General features: G+C 44.5%; 1 protein-coding gene across 1 annotated transcript in view; it reads left to right on the top strand.

Moving 5' to 3' along the window:
- Positions 1-17,427, top strand: part of ABCC2 (ATP binding cassette subfamily C member 2) — a 71,464-nt gene that overhangs the window by 15,196 nt on the left and 38,841 nt on the right. Inside the window, exons 4-15 of the mRNA XM_080641799.1 lie at positions 1,672-1,806; positions 2,021-2,125; positions 2,562-2,617; positions 3,819-4,050; positions 5,271-5,434; positions 6,463-6,640; positions 9,648-9,902; positions 10,988-11,053; positions 12,857-12,994; positions 13,610-13,756; positions 15,349-15,433; positions 16,226-16,292. Coding sequence (XP_080497925.1) covers positions 1,672-1,806; positions 2,021-2,125; positions 2,562-2,617; positions 3,819-4,050; positions 5,271-5,434; positions 6,463-6,640; positions 9,648-9,902; positions 10,988-11,053; positions 12,857-12,994; positions 13,610-13,756; positions 15,349-15,433; positions 16,226-16,292 — 1,628 coding nt within the window. The remainder of the gene's footprint in view (positions 1-1,671; positions 1,807-2,020; positions 2,126-2,561; positions 2,618-3,818; positions 4,051-5,270; positions 5,435-6,462; positions 6,641-9,647; positions 9,903-10,987; positions 11,054-12,856; positions 12,995-13,609; positions 13,757-15,348; positions 15,434-16,225; positions 16,293-17,427) is intronic.

Genomic DNA, 17,427 nt, shown 5'->3' with positions numbered 1-17,427 from the left:
GTCACCACTTCTGCCCTGTTTACCTTATCTCTATTCCAAGTCATGTAGCTGAAATTTACTCCTTTGGAATGAAATACAGTCCAATGTCATCTACCTTTTTCAAGGGACCTGTGATGAGGCAAAGCTTGATTATAATGAGACAAAACAAATTTTAGCTTTTCATCTTCTTTTGAACACTAGTTTATAGATCCTTCTCCTTAGGGCAAGTACTACCTTTAATGACTAAGATATGTATCTTATGGACTTATATTTTGCCACCTAAGGATCATATGTGAAATTCAGGTTTATTGATACAAAATAATTTTCTTAAATGCTGTAAATATTACTTTTAAATTGATTGACTGTAGAGTGTAGACTATAATCAACAGATCACTGTGTATAGCGTTGTTTGTATAAACTATGACAGAAATTGATGTTTCTTCTGCAAGCATGATTTTGGGGGGCTGCCTATCTAGTTGTTTTAAAAGCAATTGAACTAGATGCCATCATTTTTATTATGCCTCATAATTATTTGGATTTCCAGTCTTTCTTGAAAAATCAGAATGTCTGGCAATGATGGGCCTCCATTCCCTCAGGGCAATGGTCAGCTAGGATTGAGTAGCAGTTGCCCCCATTAGACCAGTCATGTGCCCAGTACAGTCTCCCACACTTCGCTCAGTAACATGGTCTGCCTGACCCCTGCAGGCATATTGTTTGTTAACCCTGCTTAGAACAAACAAAGAAGGGTTGAAGAGGTGGTGTGCTGCAGCCAGCTCACAGAGCTGATTGTGTGCATCTCTTCCCAATCCTGCATCCAGTGACATCGTACTGAAACTTGAAACCCACAACAGTGGGAGTATTTATTCCGGAAATTGGCAACTGCTATAAATCATGGCTTCTCCCCCTCCCCCCAGAATATTGGTTTACTGGGTTTAGGAAACCAACATTTAATTAATTACATCTACTAATGAGTGAGATGTTACAAGGGAAGTGTTTTTATTTACTGCTTAATCTGTGATACTATTAGAAAATCATGATACAGACACCTTGGACCTATCCAGCAGAATATCCTCCATCGCCCGACTACTGCAGTGCCTGACGTTAATTTCCTTGGGTCTTAAAAAGATTTTTCTGGCTCCCAGAGTAACTACATTAAAATGCAGATGGTGGCCAAAACCGGTTTGGCTCAGTGGATAGAGCGTCAGCCTGCGGACTGAAAGGTCCCAGGTTCGATTCCGGTCAAGGGCATGTAACTTGGTTGCGGGCACATCCCCAGTAGGAGGTGTGCAAGAGGCAGCTGATCGATGTTTCTCTCTCATCGATGTTTCTGACTATCTATCCCTCTTCCTTCCTCTCTGTAAAAAATCAATAAAATATATTTTAAAAAAAAATGAAAATGCAGATGGTGACCTTCTGCCTTCTTTGCTAACTCCCCACCCATGTGTGGTGAATAGAGGCGGGGTGGGGACGGGGGTCCCAGGGAAAGCATGGAGGCCCTGAAAAGAGAAAGTTGGATGGTGTCAGGGAGGAAATCGACAATTTGGCATTTGTGTGCTTTCTGCCCGGCCAGATTAAGTACAACAGTCTCTTCCCATAGTTCTCCTTTCTTTTTTTGTTTTCTGATATCCCTTTTGCCTCTTCTCCTTGGCTAGTGACAATATATTTCAGAACTTGATGTGACTGTCTCTCTAGCTCCTGGTTTTGCTGATCCAACACAGCAGGCGCTGGTGTGTGCAGAAGGACTCTTGGTTCCTGTCCCTCTTCTGGATTCTCTCAATACTCTGCGGCACTTTCCAGTTTCAGACTCTGATCCGGATGCTTTTAAAGGTAAGGAGGGAAGAGCGGGTGACACGAGCAGAAACTGCTAGGCAACTTCTCAGTCGGAGCCAATGGCTTACAGTAAGTTGAGCTCCAGGAGAGAATCGTATTTAGGGGATTTGATATAGGCTTTAATCACAAATATTCACATATGTGGGCTGTGTAGACTTCATTTGGATAACAGGTTCATTTTCTCTTTGTTTTGTTTTTCCTTTTCCCATAGGGCAACAATTCCAGTCTAGCCTACTCCTGCCTGTTCTTCATCTGCTACGCATTCCAGATCCTGATCCTGGTCCTTTCAGCATTTTCAGAAAAAGGCTCATCAGATGTGAGACTTGAAATAGACCCACCTCATAGATTATTTAATTGGATGGCCCCTTGATAAATATATAAGACATCAAGATCTAGGTGTCTAGGTCTTACACAGGTCCCCTGAGATGTCTGTCTCTTGGAGGTCCCCCGAGCCCAGAATACAGTAGTATAAGATCATTTTGTGACATAAGGCAATGGAAGGTGACTAGAATACGGAAATATTGATATTGACCTACCAGTCTTTAGCATAGACAGTTAATCCATACATCTATGCCAGAAGGTCTGATTGTTGCTCATTTGGTGACCTTAGGGTCTCCAAATAAATATATGTTGACCAGCCTATTTCAGTATCATATCTAGTTTCTAGAACATATATCAGTTTCTGATTTTAGAATCTCATGGAGCTCCTGTTTCCAATTGATTTATTTTCTGATTTTTTGTGTGTTTTGCAGAATCCATCACTCACGGCTTCATTTCTGAGTAAAATTACCTTTAGTTGGTATGACAGGTAGGAAATGCCTGGAGAATGGGTTGTCTCTATCCCCACCTCCTCAATCATTGGAAAGTGATGGAAATCTTAATTTTTCAAAATGCCTCCTGTGGCCTCTATATCTTCTCTTCTTAGAGTCTGAGGATGTTCTGACAGATCAATTTAGTTAATTGCCTTCACTGGGCAGATTGGGATGCTGAGGAAAAGTTGGAAGGATATTTGCTCTTGGTAGCCAGGGGGTTCCCTGGAGAAAAGGAAATGCTATAAGAAAAGGAGGCCCTAGAATAGGAACAGGGGAATGTGGGGGCAGGCAGTGAGGCACAGATTTGGAGGGCAAGGAATGAATTAGTTGTCCTGGGCTCCCAGAGGATCTGGAGCAGGCATTCTTGTCCTTTGTAGTTCCACAGACCCTTTTGTCTGGTAACACCCAGGTAATGTTTTCAATGCATAAAACAAAAGACAAAGGTTATTAAGGAAAACAAATATATTGAAATATGGTTACCTAAATATTTTTTAAAGACCAAATATGTGATGTGGAAATCAAGTGCTTCTTGATTAATGCATTAAATAACAATCTAGTGATGGGTCTAACAATGACCATAGTTTCACAATAGTAATGAGTGTAAATAAGCCATGAAAACATCTGTGAGTTCTCCCAGGGACAAAGGCACAGGTACTCCTTTTTACAACTCTGGTTGGCTGCCTTTACTCATATTAGAAGGAAAGGCTAAATATCAGTTATAAGCTATTAAAAATAAAGACATGATTTATTTTCTATCCCTTTTCTCAAATCCTAGGTTGAGGAGCTCTGATCTAGAGAGACAATATGGAGGTGGCCTCCAGATCTGCTCAGTTCCTTAAGAGCATGTGGAGGCCCCTCCAGGAGATGCCAGAGGAGCAAAGAGGTAGCCAGTGTTGAGGAGGAAGGAGCAGGAGCAGGGGGAGGTGATGCCCTTTTGGCTCTTAATTCAGTAATGCCCCTCCCCTTCTCTTCTCTTGTCTTCTACCACCTTCTGTTACCCACACTGGTCCCTTTCCTGTTCTCTTCACTCTTCTGTCAAGATTAAAGGGTCAGGAGATGGAGTAGTGGAGCAAGGGAGAAGTCTCATTCTTCTGTCCCTCCATCCCAGAGGTAGGATGTGGGTTTTGATAGAGGCATCCAGGAGACAGCCTCTGATCCAGCCTGTAAGGTCTTAGCCTCTGGCTCATCTCATTCTAGCATTGTTCTGAAAGGCTACAAGCAGCCTCTGACGCTCGAAGATGTCTGGGATGTGGATGAACAGAGTAAAACCAAGATGCTAGTCAGCAAATTTGAAACACACATGGCCGGTGAGCTGCTGAAGGCCAGGCGGGCACTGCAGAGACGGCAGCAGAAAGCCCAGAGGAACTCTGGACCCAGGCTGCATGGGCTGAACAAGAACCAGAGCCAAAGCCAAGATGTCCTTGTTCTGGTAACTTTTCCATGAAGGTCTGTGTGAATATGTTTTATGTCTCAGGCAAGAGGACATCAGTGTCATGGTGATTCTATCCTCACATACTTTGCAGTGTATTTTATATTATTACTAGAGGCCCGGTGCATGAAAATTCATGCACTGGAGGGGGGATCCCTCAGCCCTGCCTGCCCCCTCTCACAGTCTGGGAGCCCTCAGGGGTGGGAGGCGACCCAGCGATCAAGGGAAGGTGATGCCCCCATCACACCTCTGCTGCTGCTACTGCCAACAGCGCAAGCCTCAGCCGGCCCTGGTTACCTGAGCCTTGGGCAGCACTGAGTGGCTGGGGGGCTGAGGGGACTGGGGGACTCTGGAGGCAGGTGCGCAGAGTGGCTGGGCCTGCCTGGGGGCTGGCCTGGCCTTGCCGCATGCCTGCCATCCTGGCAGGGTTGAGGGGACTGGGCACTGCCATCTTGTGGCTGTGGGTGCCGCCATCTTTGAGGGCGGGGCAGTCAATTAGCATATTCCCTCCTTATTGGCTGTGGGGCGCTGCCATCTTTTGCGATGGCGTGAGGGTCAATTAGCATATTCCCTCTTTATTATATAGGATTTGTATTCACAACACTAAGAATACCTTAGTGATGGAAACATAGGGGTATAATGTACTATTTGCTTTCCTTTGAGGTATATTTGAAATTTTCTCTAATAAAATGTTTTTTTGTTTTTTTAATCCTCACCTGAGGATATTTTTCCATTGATTTTAGAGAGAGTAGAAGAGAGAGGGAAAGATAGCAAGAAACATCGAAGTGAGAGAAACACATCGATTGGTTGCCTCCTGCACGCCCCTGACTAGGGCCCAGGCGAGGGAGGAGCCTGCAACCAAAGTACATGCCCTTGACCAGAATTGAACCCGGGACCCTTCGGTCCACAGGCCAACACTCTATCCACTGAGCCAATCTGGCTAGGGCTAATAAAATGTTTTTTAAAATAGAAAGATAAAATAAAATAATACCTTAATGTTCTAGAATTTGTACCTTGGTGTAAGTTGGTGGAACTTAGCATTGGCAGTTAATTCATTGACTTTTTTTCACTTGAAAATACTTATTGAGAGTCACTGTGCATCACCAAACCTGTACAAGAAGGCGACAGGGCTCAGGGGCTCTGCCCTGGAGCTGTCAGTGCAGGACAGAACCTACACCAGCACCTCTGGGGACACTGTTGCTGTTTGGTGTTGTACCTAGGAAGAAGCTAAAAAGAAAAAAAAGAAGTCTGGGACCGCAGAAGACTTTCCTAAGTCCTGGTTGGTCAAGACCCTCTTCAAAACTTTCTATATCATACTCCTGAAGTCGTTCCTGCTGAAGCTGGTGCACGACATACTCATGTTTCTGAACCCTCAGCTGCTGAAGTGAGTCTCAGCCCGGTGCTATCTCGGGGCCTCCTCTGCCACTCTCCTTTTTGCCCTCTGTGTCTGCAGGCAGGAACTTATCATTAAATTATCATTTAAAAGTATATTTTTTTGTTGATTTCAGAGAGGGAGGGAGAAAGAAACATCAATGATGAGAGAGAATCATTGATCGGCTGCCTCCTGCACTCCTCCAACTGGAGATCGACCTTGCACCCCAGGCATGTGCCCTGACTGGGAATCAAACTGTGAACTCCTGGTTTATAGGTCAATGCTCAAACTGAGCCATGCCGGCCAGGCCATTAAATTTTCATTTTAAAAAAAATGCTCACAATTTTCTTCCAGTGTACAGTGTTGTGTTCAGGAAAGGCGCAAGGTAGCTTTCCAAATCTAAGGTATGTCCTTTAGCCTCCCTCTTTTCCACATTTCCCTCCACCCCAACTCTCCCTTCCCTCCCCTTGTCCCCCTGGAAGCCAGATACTTGTTAGGTGATCTTTCTTTTAAACAAAACTGCTATGGGCTGAGCCACATCCAAGAGGTGGGCAGCATACCCCAGGAGAGCCTTGTAACCTCATTGCTCCAAAGTCTGAGCCTTCAGTGGGAGGTTAAGGGTAATCATGACAAGACCTAACAATCTACTTGGATCTATGAATGAGCTATCCTCCAGGGGAAGCCCTCATAACTCATTCTGGATACATGTCCTAATTCCTTTCATGTTTGTATTGTCTAGGAAAGAATCAGTTTGTCCCACAAATCAATTTATACCAAGGGCTGGAGACAGGGACAAAGCTCTGTAGATCATCCATAATCCCATCTCGTAGCCATGGGTCATCAACCCTAAGCTCTTTCTGCTCATCTTCAAACCAAAGCAAGAGCACTAGCATGATTGTGGCACTCAGTCTTCCAAGAGCATTGGGCGATTCTGGTCACTTTGTCACCTACAGGGGAGGGGAGGGTATCTGGCTATGCGCAAGGAGGGTGGAGCCCTCGGAGGCTTGGCGGCCATCACTTACTCGGTTTTGCTCTGGCAGATTGCTGATCTCCTTCGCAAATGAGCGTGACTCCTATGTGTGGACTGGGTATCTCTATTCGATCCTCTTCTTCGTTGTGGCCCTCCTCCAGTCTTTCTGCCTTCAGTATTACTTTCAATTGTGCTTCACGCTGGGCGTAAATGTACGGACAACCATCATGGCTTCCGTATATAAAAAGGTAAGTGGACTGTGTTGGGCATCACCAAATAGAACCCCCTTAGTAAACGTGAACACTTATTCCAAGATTGAGGAAAATTAGGTGAAAATGATAACTGATCTTAACTCTTTTTTTTAAAATATATTTTATTGATTTTTTACAGAGAGGAAGGAAGAGTGATAGATAGACAGAAACATCGATGAGAGAGAAACATCGATCAGCTGCCTCTTGCACACCTCCTACTGGGGATGTGCCCGCAACCAAGTTACATGCCCTTGACCAGAATCGAACCTGGGACCTTTCAGTCCGCAGGCTGATGCTCTTCCACTGAGCCAAACCGGTTTTGGCTGATCTTAACTCTTGATTTTGACTAGCCATACAAACTTATTTAACGTTTCTTTGGAAATTAAAATATGAAAAGTGTGTACATAGGTATAGGTATCTGTGGAGGAGGAGGAGATACAATCCAGGGAAAAATTGGCAAGCTGTTCTCTGCCCAGGATCTGCCTTTTCAGCCCTGCATACCTGTCCTTCTTCCTACCTCTCTCAACAAGGTGGAAACGTCTTGGGAAATAATTTAAAGTCAGAAAGAAGCTGGCCAAAGACAGACTCTTAAAACCACCAACATATAAATGCAATACTACGTGAAACAGCATTCATAAGGCCTGGGCATCCATCTCCGACTGCAATTTTGCCATAGGCTAGAATTCTCTATGGACCAGGGTTCCATCCCTCTAGACCCACTTTTGCTTAGAGACTTCTTTTTCTAAATCTTTAGTGGCTGACTAACCCCTTCTCTGCCTGACTCTTTTTTTTTAAATATGTTCACTCTGCCTTCTGAGTTCTGCAGACCTGGGAGCTTTTCCATCTCCTTATGATGGTTTTGCTCATCTTCCCTCTGATGTGTTTCTTTTAACATTTAAACCTTCTCAGGGCAACTGTATTTTTCTTATATCCTAGATACTAAGGTGAAGTCTCATTTTGTCCCTTAAGAAATGAAAATAGAGTCCATTGTATCTCAATAAAGAAGAAGTAAATAAAAAGAAAGAAATTGAACTATAATAGTTATGATCAGTGACTATAAGCCTAAGGAGAAAATTCATACATGAGGAGATAGGAATTTTTGTAGGTCAGAACATCAAACAGTTCAGTTGCCTTTTCTTCCTGCTATTCGTTCACCACTAGAGCGTTCCATCATTGATTTCTCCATGGTAGTCCCTGGGTTTCTCCTTTGCTTTCCTCTCTTACAACACCAATGTGTCTTTTTCTTCCCTCAGTAGATGTTGACTCGTCAAGACACCCAGATAAGTAATCCAAATGTCCTTGGGTCAAAAGTCTGATCAAGTCCTTGGAACTCCCAGAAACCCTCACACTGGCACTTGCCTCCCCACAAATCAGTGTTTTAATCACCTTATTCCCTCTGAAGATACTACATTTCTGCTGGTTTGCAGGATATAAGGTCACTAACTAGGCTGTCTCAGCCATTTCTATGAATATACACTTTTACAATTGTGATAATTCATTCCCACTATCGATCTTAATATATTCCAGGTTTTGTAACTGTTACAATCTAAAAGGAATTTATAAAATAGAGCTCTTAGTGAGACAAATAAATATTGCTAATAAGATAGAATTTAAAATAGACTAATTTCCTATGTTCAGCCAAAGCTTCATTTTTCACATCCATTATCAATCCATAGCCCTGTGAAATAATTGCATTATCCTTATTTTACAGATAAGTAAGGCTTAGTGCTATGCAATGCCTACAGTCACATAGCCAAGACCTGCCCCCAGACAAGGACTATTGGGGCTAAATCAATGTCTTTTCCACTTCATTGAGATTTACTGAGAAAAGAAAAGTATAGTGATTATCTTGAAGGGTAACTAGATGTTACTTTTCCGTACCAAAGGAGAGGCAAAGAAGTGGACTGATTTCTCTAGAACCTTGGTAGCCTAACATTTTAGGAAATTTCCCTCTTTTTTACTGTACAACCAAGAGTCCTGGTATGTTCCAAAGAAGAATGTATTGGTGGATTAAGATGACAGTAGAACTTCTAGGAGAAATATTGAGGTGAAAATCTAGGGCCACTTGTAGCCCATACACTATCTTTGTGGGAATTAGAAGAAAGCTTTCCTTCTTCCAGGAAGATGGTGACTGGTGAGCATAGTGTAAGCTGGTTTCAGAACCCACCTCTAACTCTAATGTGCCAGGCATCCTTGTAAGTGATAGAACTGTGGGGGTCAGCCTTCTGATCTCTTTAACATGAGAACACACAGGAGGCCCACACTATAAGATTCAGGTATCTGGACATTATCTGCAAATTTCTGACAAGAAACTAATCATTTTGCTTCAAATGTGTGAACCCCACAACTTTCCTCTCCATTCTAAGATCTCTGTCCTTCTTTGCAATGTTGACAACCTCCTCATTAGAGTATGGCTCCAAATGACATTGCCACATCAAAAGTCTGCAAGGCCAGAATCAATACATGCTGCCTCTCTTCACCCCTCCATTCAATCCATCTTTCAATATTTGATTCCCTACCATGTGCCATGAGATATAGTAGTGAAATGGACAGATGTGGTCCTTGTCCTCACAGAGTTTATATCTGGTGGGGAAATAGAAAAACAAAACAATTACAGCTCAGGGTGATGAATAGAATGGCAGAGGTAAGCACAAGATGTTATAGGAGTACATGGAGGGGTATCAAACCCAAGCTTGAAAGTCAGTGAAGTCTTCTCAGAATATGTTCTATCTAAGCTGACCCTAAAGAATAAATGGGAATTTTCTGAGCAAAAAAAGTGTGGGGAGGTGTGGGTTTGGAGAAGGTGAGGATAGCAGGAAAGAATAGTCCAGAATGAGAGAACACTGTGTGTGAAATTTGGAGGCAAGAAGGCACAGCCCCTTGAAAATGTTGTGTCTGTATGGAGCCCATCCTTTTGCTATGTTCTCACTTCCTGAGTCCCTCCTTTTACTTCCCAGTATCCTTGACCTTGTCCGTGGGTCCCAATCTCAATCTTTATCTTTAGGCACTGAACCTTTCCAACCGGGCGAGGAAGCTGTACACCGTTGGAGAAACAGTGAACCTGATGTCTGTGGATGCCCAGAAGCTCATGGACGTGACCAGCTTCATCCACCTGCTGTGGTCAAATGTTCTACAGATTGTCTTATCCATCTACTTCCTATGGATAGAGTTGGGACCCTCAGTATTAGCGGGAGTTGGGTTGATGTTGCTCCTAATCCCAGTTAATGGGATAATTGCCACCAAGAATAAGGCTATTCAGGTAAGCAAGCAGAGCACCCTGTGGATATATACACTTACTTCAAAGTCTAAAGTCTTTTGTTTATTTAATTCTAACTCTTGGTGGGAGTGTGGGCAGAGCAAGGCTGATGGAAGACTTTCCACCATCCCAAATGAACTTGGCTTTCTCTATCTCCCCTTTTTATGTTCTAACCACTCTTAGGGTTTATATACTCTATCTTCATTCATTATTAGAGGGACAAGCCAGATTGGATAGAGAGGAGCTGCCCAGGGACCCTGAACATAACTCTTCCATCCTGCTCCACTGGGCTCTTCTTAGAACAGTGATTATTGGCCCTGTCTCTTCATCATACCAATACACAGCAACCACACAGAGCATTCACACGAGTGACTCAAACTTTAAGCCTAAATCCTAGCAACCAACCTTACTATCACTAGGTGGACGGTCCTTAGTGCTGCCAGAAATCATAGGTTGGGTGTGTGAACTCCATGGTGAACATGATTTATTCATTCATTTTGCATTCATTTAGTTACAAATTATTTGGAGAATATTTATTGTACATATTGCTTTTCTGGGAACACAACAGCAAATAGACAGGCTCTTGTTCTAGTAGAGTTTACATTCTACGTGGGGTGGAGAGTCAAGTCATAAACATACAAAAGCAAAGAAAAAAATATCAGGTCATGACAAGTACTATGCAGAGAATTAAACAGGGTGATGTGATAGCAAGTGAGTGGGTAGTTGTTTTAGATTACGGGGTCAGGAAAGGCCTCTGTGAGGAGGGGATATTTGAGCTGAGCTCTGAACAACACAAGCCTGACCATGAAGGAGCAAATCTTGAGACAAATAACCTGGGAAGAGAGAATAGTCAGGCCAATGCTGTGGGGGCAGACGTGAGCTTGGCACGTTCAAGGATCAGAAAGAAGGTGGGTGTGGCAGGGGCAGAGTGGGCAAAGAGGAGAGTGGGAGAGACATATTCCATCACTTGGCACCTCAAATTCTTGCCAGCCACAAGTGCCACCAAGACCTACCATCTGTATCTACAGCAAATCTGGACCCTTTCACATGGAAGTGTGTTTTATTTTTGTTTTACTTTTTCCTGGCAGGTGAAAAATATGAATAAGAAAGACAAACGTTTGAAGATCATGAATGAAATTCTCAATGGAATAAAGGTGAGAAGCCGAGACTATAGCTGGCCCTTCTCTCTGTGCAATGACGGCAGCTCTGGGGTCTTGGTCTTAACAAACCTGGTAGAGGCTGTGGACTCCTGCTTCCAGGCCTGTGGGGTGTCACGTGATTCTTGATTCATCTACCCACAAGTCTCCTGTTTCTTCTACGACTACCCCTCTCAGGGCCTCATTTGTACCTTGATTTCTATTTATTTACTGTAAATGGTTTGTTTTGTTTTACATTACCTTGCAAATTGTTGAATGTGCACAAAAGTAGACAGAATAATATAATCAATCCCCATGGGCATCAGCCAGCTCCAGCAATAATTAACATGACCTAACTAGTTTCATCTATACCCCCATTCTCCACTTCATGCCTTGCTGAATTATTTTAAGGCAAATCTCAGATTATCTTGTCATTTCATTAGTAAATACTTTCTATATATTTCTAAAAGAAAGACTTGTTTTTTGTAAAAATTGTATTTTTATTGATTTCAGAGAGGAAGGGAGAGGGAGAGAGAGATAGAAACATCAATGATGAGAAAGAATCATTGATTGGCTGCCTCCTGCACGGCCCCTACTAGGGATTGAGCCTGCAACCCGGGGATGTGCCCTGGACCAGAATCAAACCCAGGACCCTTCAGCCCACAGGCCAACGCTCTATCCACTGAACCAAACTGGCTAGGGCAACTGTTGGTTAGTTTGAATAAGAATCCAAAGAATATCCACACAGGGCATTTAGTTGGTAGTGCTTTTAATCTACAACAGTAACCCCTGTCCATCTATATTCATCCCTTACTAAATGTCCTGCCATCCTTGCACCTGGAGCACTGATTTGTGGCCCAGACAGCATGTTTTGATCCCTCAGTAAGTTTTTAAAACTCACTGAGGTTTGGGCCCTACTTTAAACCATTTAAATTGGACTCTCTAGGGGTAAGCCCCAGGCATATATTATATTTCAAAAGCTCCCTAAGTGATTCTAATATGCAGCTAAGGTTGAAAACCCATTGTCATTGCCTTGATCTATTATTTCATTAGGAGTTACAAAGGGCTGATATTTTAATTCTATTATTCCTTTGGCATTGGTGAGCTGAAATTCTATAAAGAGAAATTATTTTAAAATTTGTATAGGATAGGAAGGATAAATACTTTTTTTCTTTCCTCTATTTACCAGCTTTCAAAATAATGCGTTTCATCTTCCAAAGGTGACCAATAAGGTTTTTTAAAAATGTATATGTTGTTTTGAATTCATGGATTTTACACCCAAAGTTCTTGAAAGTGCAATGGAGGCCCCTTTTAATGCCCTGATATGTCTCCACAAAGGGCTCTGATATGCCTTCCTGCTAATGTGGCAAAATCAACAGATCTGGTTTTGAGTTTTACCTCTATTACCAGCTAATTGGTGAGGGTGAGCAAGTTACTTAGCCTCTCTCAGCTTGTTTCCTTGATGTAAAAAAATGAACAAAATAATTCTACAAAAGTAGGAGACTAACTCTTCCTAGTTTGCCCAGGATTTTCCAGGATTAGCACCAAAAGCCTTGTGTACTGGGCAGCCCTTTGTCCCGGGAAAACTGGGACCGTTGCTCACCCTTAGATTGTCACAAAGATTAAGTAAAATATGTCTATAAATGTTTGTACATAGTAGGTTGTCAACAAATACAAGCTATGTTTCTGTAATCAAACTTTATAATCTTGATTTCTGCCCCCTTCCCAAATTTTGGGGTCCATGTCCCAAAACCTGGGTAGATGAGATACTGGTGTCCTTTGGGGCAACAGTGTGAGCTGAATTCTTTTCTATCCTGTTAGATCCTGAAATATTTTGCCTGGGAACCTTCTTTCAAAAACCAAGTCAATGACATTCGGAAGAAAGAGCTCAAGAATCTGCTCACCTTTGGGCAGATGCAGTCTATGATAATGTTCCTCTTATACTTAACTCCAGTCCTGGTGAGTGAGTCTGTGGGCGGGTCAGCTTCCTGAAGAAGAAAGTCTGTCCTAGATAGAATTCCCAGAACCTTAGGTCGGACCAGGAAATCCAGGAACTCTGCCCTCCCTGCTTAACTCCCTATACTACCTCATGCCCCCAACTCTAGTTTCACCCTTGTGTATAGTCTGGTGGTCTGGGGGCCCAGAGCAAGTTGTCAGGGTGTCCAGGAATGGTTTGCAAAGGAGGGCTTCTTGTCTTCTTGGGGAGCCCATGTGGGTCAATAGTGGAAGAAACACTGATATAGGAGCCAGGAGACCCGAGCTCTAGTCCCAGCAATGCCATTCATTGACTTTATGACTCGGGCAAGATATTTCCTCCTCGTGCTCGCTTCGGCAGCACATATACTAAAATTGGAACGATACAGAGAAGATTAGCATGGCCCCTGTGCAAGGATGACATGCAAATCCATGAAGCGTTCCATATATTTTTTTAAAGATATTTCCTTCTCTTCTGGGCTCAGCTTTCTCATGTGTAACATGGGATGGTTGAGATGATCCTTAAGATTCCTTCGACTCTGATCTACTGTGTTCCTGAGCCCTTTTAGGAATAAATTGTTCATGGCCTTGCTTTTCCAGGTATCCGTCATCACATTTTCAGTTTATGTCCTGGTGGATAGCAATAATATTTTGGATGCAAAAAAGGCCTTCACCTCCATCACCCTCTTCAATATCCTACGCTTCCCCCTGAGTATGTTTCCCATGATGATCTCCTCCATGCTCCAGGTAGGAACTTTCACTGCTAACTGATGGCCTCTGAGGAAAAGCCTTAGATTCTAGAATGACTAGTCTATCACATCTCATTTCTAGCTTCTGCTGGTAAACTTTCAACTAGATAGATTTGTTTGCCCTCTGAAGAAGGATGGTTTGATCTTAGTAAATCACAAGCTCTCTGAGCCCATTTATCTGACTATAAAATGAGGATTCTCATCTACCTCACAGGGAGGCAGTGCTTGTGATTAACCCTGTGTACCTGGAACATTTCTGAGCCCTTTTCCCACATTAGCTTTCCACACATTTTCCCAAGGCTCCTGAGGTATTTATATAGCATTAGGGAACTATGGAATGAAGGAAGAAAAAAGACCCCCTCTTTGTATGAGCCATCTAATGGTAAGACCAAAGGCAATTTGGGAGCCTTAAGCTGTCAGAAAACGAGTTTGGAGTTCAGGAGGGAGCATGTGGATCCTGAAAATTGAGCCTGGTCACTGGGATGGACCAGACCTCAGAGGGAAGACCACAGGGCAGGTGGAAGATTGGTGGGGCAGCCAGGCTGACAGAGTGTGGTGATCTGTGTTCATCTCGGAGGTGGCTGACTTCAGACAGCTCAGGCCATCAAAGCCTGGGGTTTAGGAGAAGGCCACCCGTCCTAGATAGCGTTAAGAAAAGCTGACAGGTATGGCCAATAAAGAAACAACATGCTCTTTTTGGATTGAGTTTATTACGTAGAGAGAACAAAGGTGCCAGCTCCCTACATTCCCTGTCCCACAAGATGGCAAAAGGGCCAGATGACAATGCACCTGGATAGGGAGGGGGGTTGGGAGGGGGAGGTTCTGTTTCTGAGGAGCTGGTCCCTGCAGCAGTTACGCAGTTTTATAGTCTGTGGTTGCACCCTAAGGAGAGGGCAAAGCAGAAAGCCTCACTTCATCAGAACCCAGGTGGTGACGAGAAACCATGTCCTGACAGCCTCCCTGGAAGACGGGGAGGCAGGTGAGAAACATCCTTGCAAAGCTCCCAGAAATCTTCCCAAGTTCTCATGTTCCAGGGGGGCCACAGGGTGTCCTGCCAGCACACACATCAGTTGCAATTTCAGCTCGACCTATGTGGCCTGTGTCACAGTGCGCCCTGACCAGTTGCTCTACAGAGTCCCAATAGTGGCTCCATTAGGTCACTGAATGGGTCACTGAGGCATGGACTCAGTTAAAGAAGAGCACGCCAGGGGCCTAGTTGCCAGAACCAGAAAGAAGTTAGCGTTTTATCTTAGAGAAAGGCAAGACAGTTTCTGGAACTAGGTACAAATCGGAGAGAGAGCAGTCGAGTTGCCCTCCCCCCCACCCCCGGCTCAGTTTTCTGAAGGATTGAAATAGAGCATCTTAATTTATCTCTATCCAGAAGGACGGGCTGGCTCCCAGGGTTGAGGTGAGGCCGAGTCTGTAGTGCGGCTCAGGGGGTTCCAGGGGCAAGTGGCAAATTATGGGGAAGAAGCCTGGCAGATTGACTGTCTCCTCTCACAACCAGGGCTGATGACAGTCAAAATCCTCTCCCTGCTTGTGTTTGTCATTGGATGTTTTATTCTTGAGATGCGTTGTGTTCTTCTCCAGGCCACTGTTTCCATGGAACGGCTGGAGAAGTACTTGGGAGGGGATGACTTGGACACATCTGCCATTCGACATGACTGTAATTTTGGTAAATGAACTTGGAAGTTGTTTCCCAAACTTATTCACAGTGCTGGCACCAGAACTCTGGAATACAAGGGCTCAGCAGTAGCAAATCGATTGAACGGGGGAGTGAGGGGACTTATCTTGAACCTACATTTGCATATAAGTGTACTGTTTTTACTTAATTGTGTTTTCACTTAGAACAGCTGGCTTGGCCAGATTGCTGAACAAGCTAAGCCCGCTGTTCTGAGGATAAGCAGGGAATCCTGCAAAGGATCTAGAGAGCAGAAGTCAGCATGGAGCTGAGCCTGTGGAGGCGTAAGGTAGGCTAGAGCGAAGGAAAATGCAGGTTTAACGGTTGGAGGCATTCCTGGCCAGAGTGAGCAGTCGGAGTGGAATCCAGGGTAGGGAGTAGCTGGCTATGTCTATATGTAGGTGGAATTTGTACCAGGAGACTAGGCCAGTGGTCGGCAAGCTGTGGCTCGCGAGCCACATGCGGCTCGCGAGCTGCGATTTGCTGCTCTGTTGACTAATGAGTTTGCCGACCACTGGACTAGGCGACAGGGCCTGGGAATGTTCCCAGAGAGTCTGTAGGTTCGAAATCCAGGCTCAAAACAGGCCTGGGACTCCTGAATCAGAAAGGACTTCGTATACAGGCAACTTCTGGTCTACCCCAGGAGCTTTCACTAGTGTAGGAGCCTGCACAGGACAGAGATCTGGGGATCTGCTGGAGGAAGCGGAGAGGGACACGTGAGGGCTGAAAGGCAGACAGGCAGGTGGGACCTACATCTGATTAAAAGTGGGGCCTTCTTCTCAACAGACAAAGTTGTGCAGTTTTCTGAGGCCTCCTTTACCTGGGACCAGGAGACGGAACCCACAATTCGAGAGTGAGTTGCCTCCTTTCCATCTGCTATTCTTTAGGATTCTCCTTACCTGTCCTGTGATTGAAAAATTCCATATAACAGAACACATGGGAAGTCGAGCTGTGTGCACATGTTCAGTTAGATAGCAGTGCAGGCTCGGCCGCTGCAAGGATGAGCTGACAGCAAAGATCCTGGGCCTCTTTGCTCTTGAATGCACCTGCCACCCTGCTTGCCTGCTGTGGGACCACACATGTCTAGCTGAGAACCCTGAAGGCATTTGTCCTGCAGATTGTGGCTGGAGGTAGTGCACGGCGGGCAGGTGGCCTAGGTCTCCGGGTGTGGTGGAGGATATACACAAGCACATGAACTCAATTTAAGTCCATTCATTCATTTAAGAATGTAATTAAGAACATTGGAGTTCCTTCCCCAGAGTGGACAATGGGAGCTTTTTCAATAAGATTCCATTTCAAGTCTGGAGTTTTACATCTAAATAACCCATCCCTACATTCCACGCTGCAGCCGTCTTCTCTGCCCTCAGCCAACCTTTTCTTGCCACAGTGTTGCATGTAATGTGTTTCTTAAGCACTACATGTAACAGAACACCCAGCCATCCACCAGCACAGCACACACAGAATAAATACACTGGGAGCCTGAGCCGGCCATTCTTTTTTTCTTCACAACCAGGCACCCCTTTTCATTTTCCTGCTACAGGTAGGCCTTCCCACCCTTCTTTGCTATTTCCACAGCCTTGAACATGGACTCTGGAGCTTGCCCCGGGATGTGCCAAGCCAGAAACTCCTCCCCTGAACCCTCCCAGCCTGAAAGCCTCTCTTTGCAGAGAGAAGACTGGACACAGCCCCTCCCCCTCCTTTGCTAATAGAAGTCTAGAACAAGTTCAGCTTGATGGGCAGCTTCGGAATGACTAGGAACACGTTTCTCAGGTCCTAATATTCCAGGAACTCAAACCGCAGGGCCGGCACGCAGCGTTTCTAGGAGTCTAGCCCAGTGTGGATGCCTCCCAGCCAGACACAGCCATGTCTCCAGGGGAGCGGGCAGTAGTCTGTGCTTTCAGCAAGTGTTCCACTGAATGGCTAGTCTCCCTGAAGAGCGAAGTTTGGGCAACAATAATCTAGTCCAAGACCACTAGTTTAGAAATGAG

The sequence above is a fragment of the Plecotus auritus genome (assembly GCF_963455305.1).
Source record: "Plecotus auritus genome assembly, chromosome: 9".
Taxonomy (NCBI): Eukaryota; Metazoa; Chordata; class Mammalia; order Chiroptera; family Vespertilionidae; genus Plecotus; species Plecotus auritus.
This window is presented reverse-complemented; position numbering and strand designations above follow the sequence as displayed.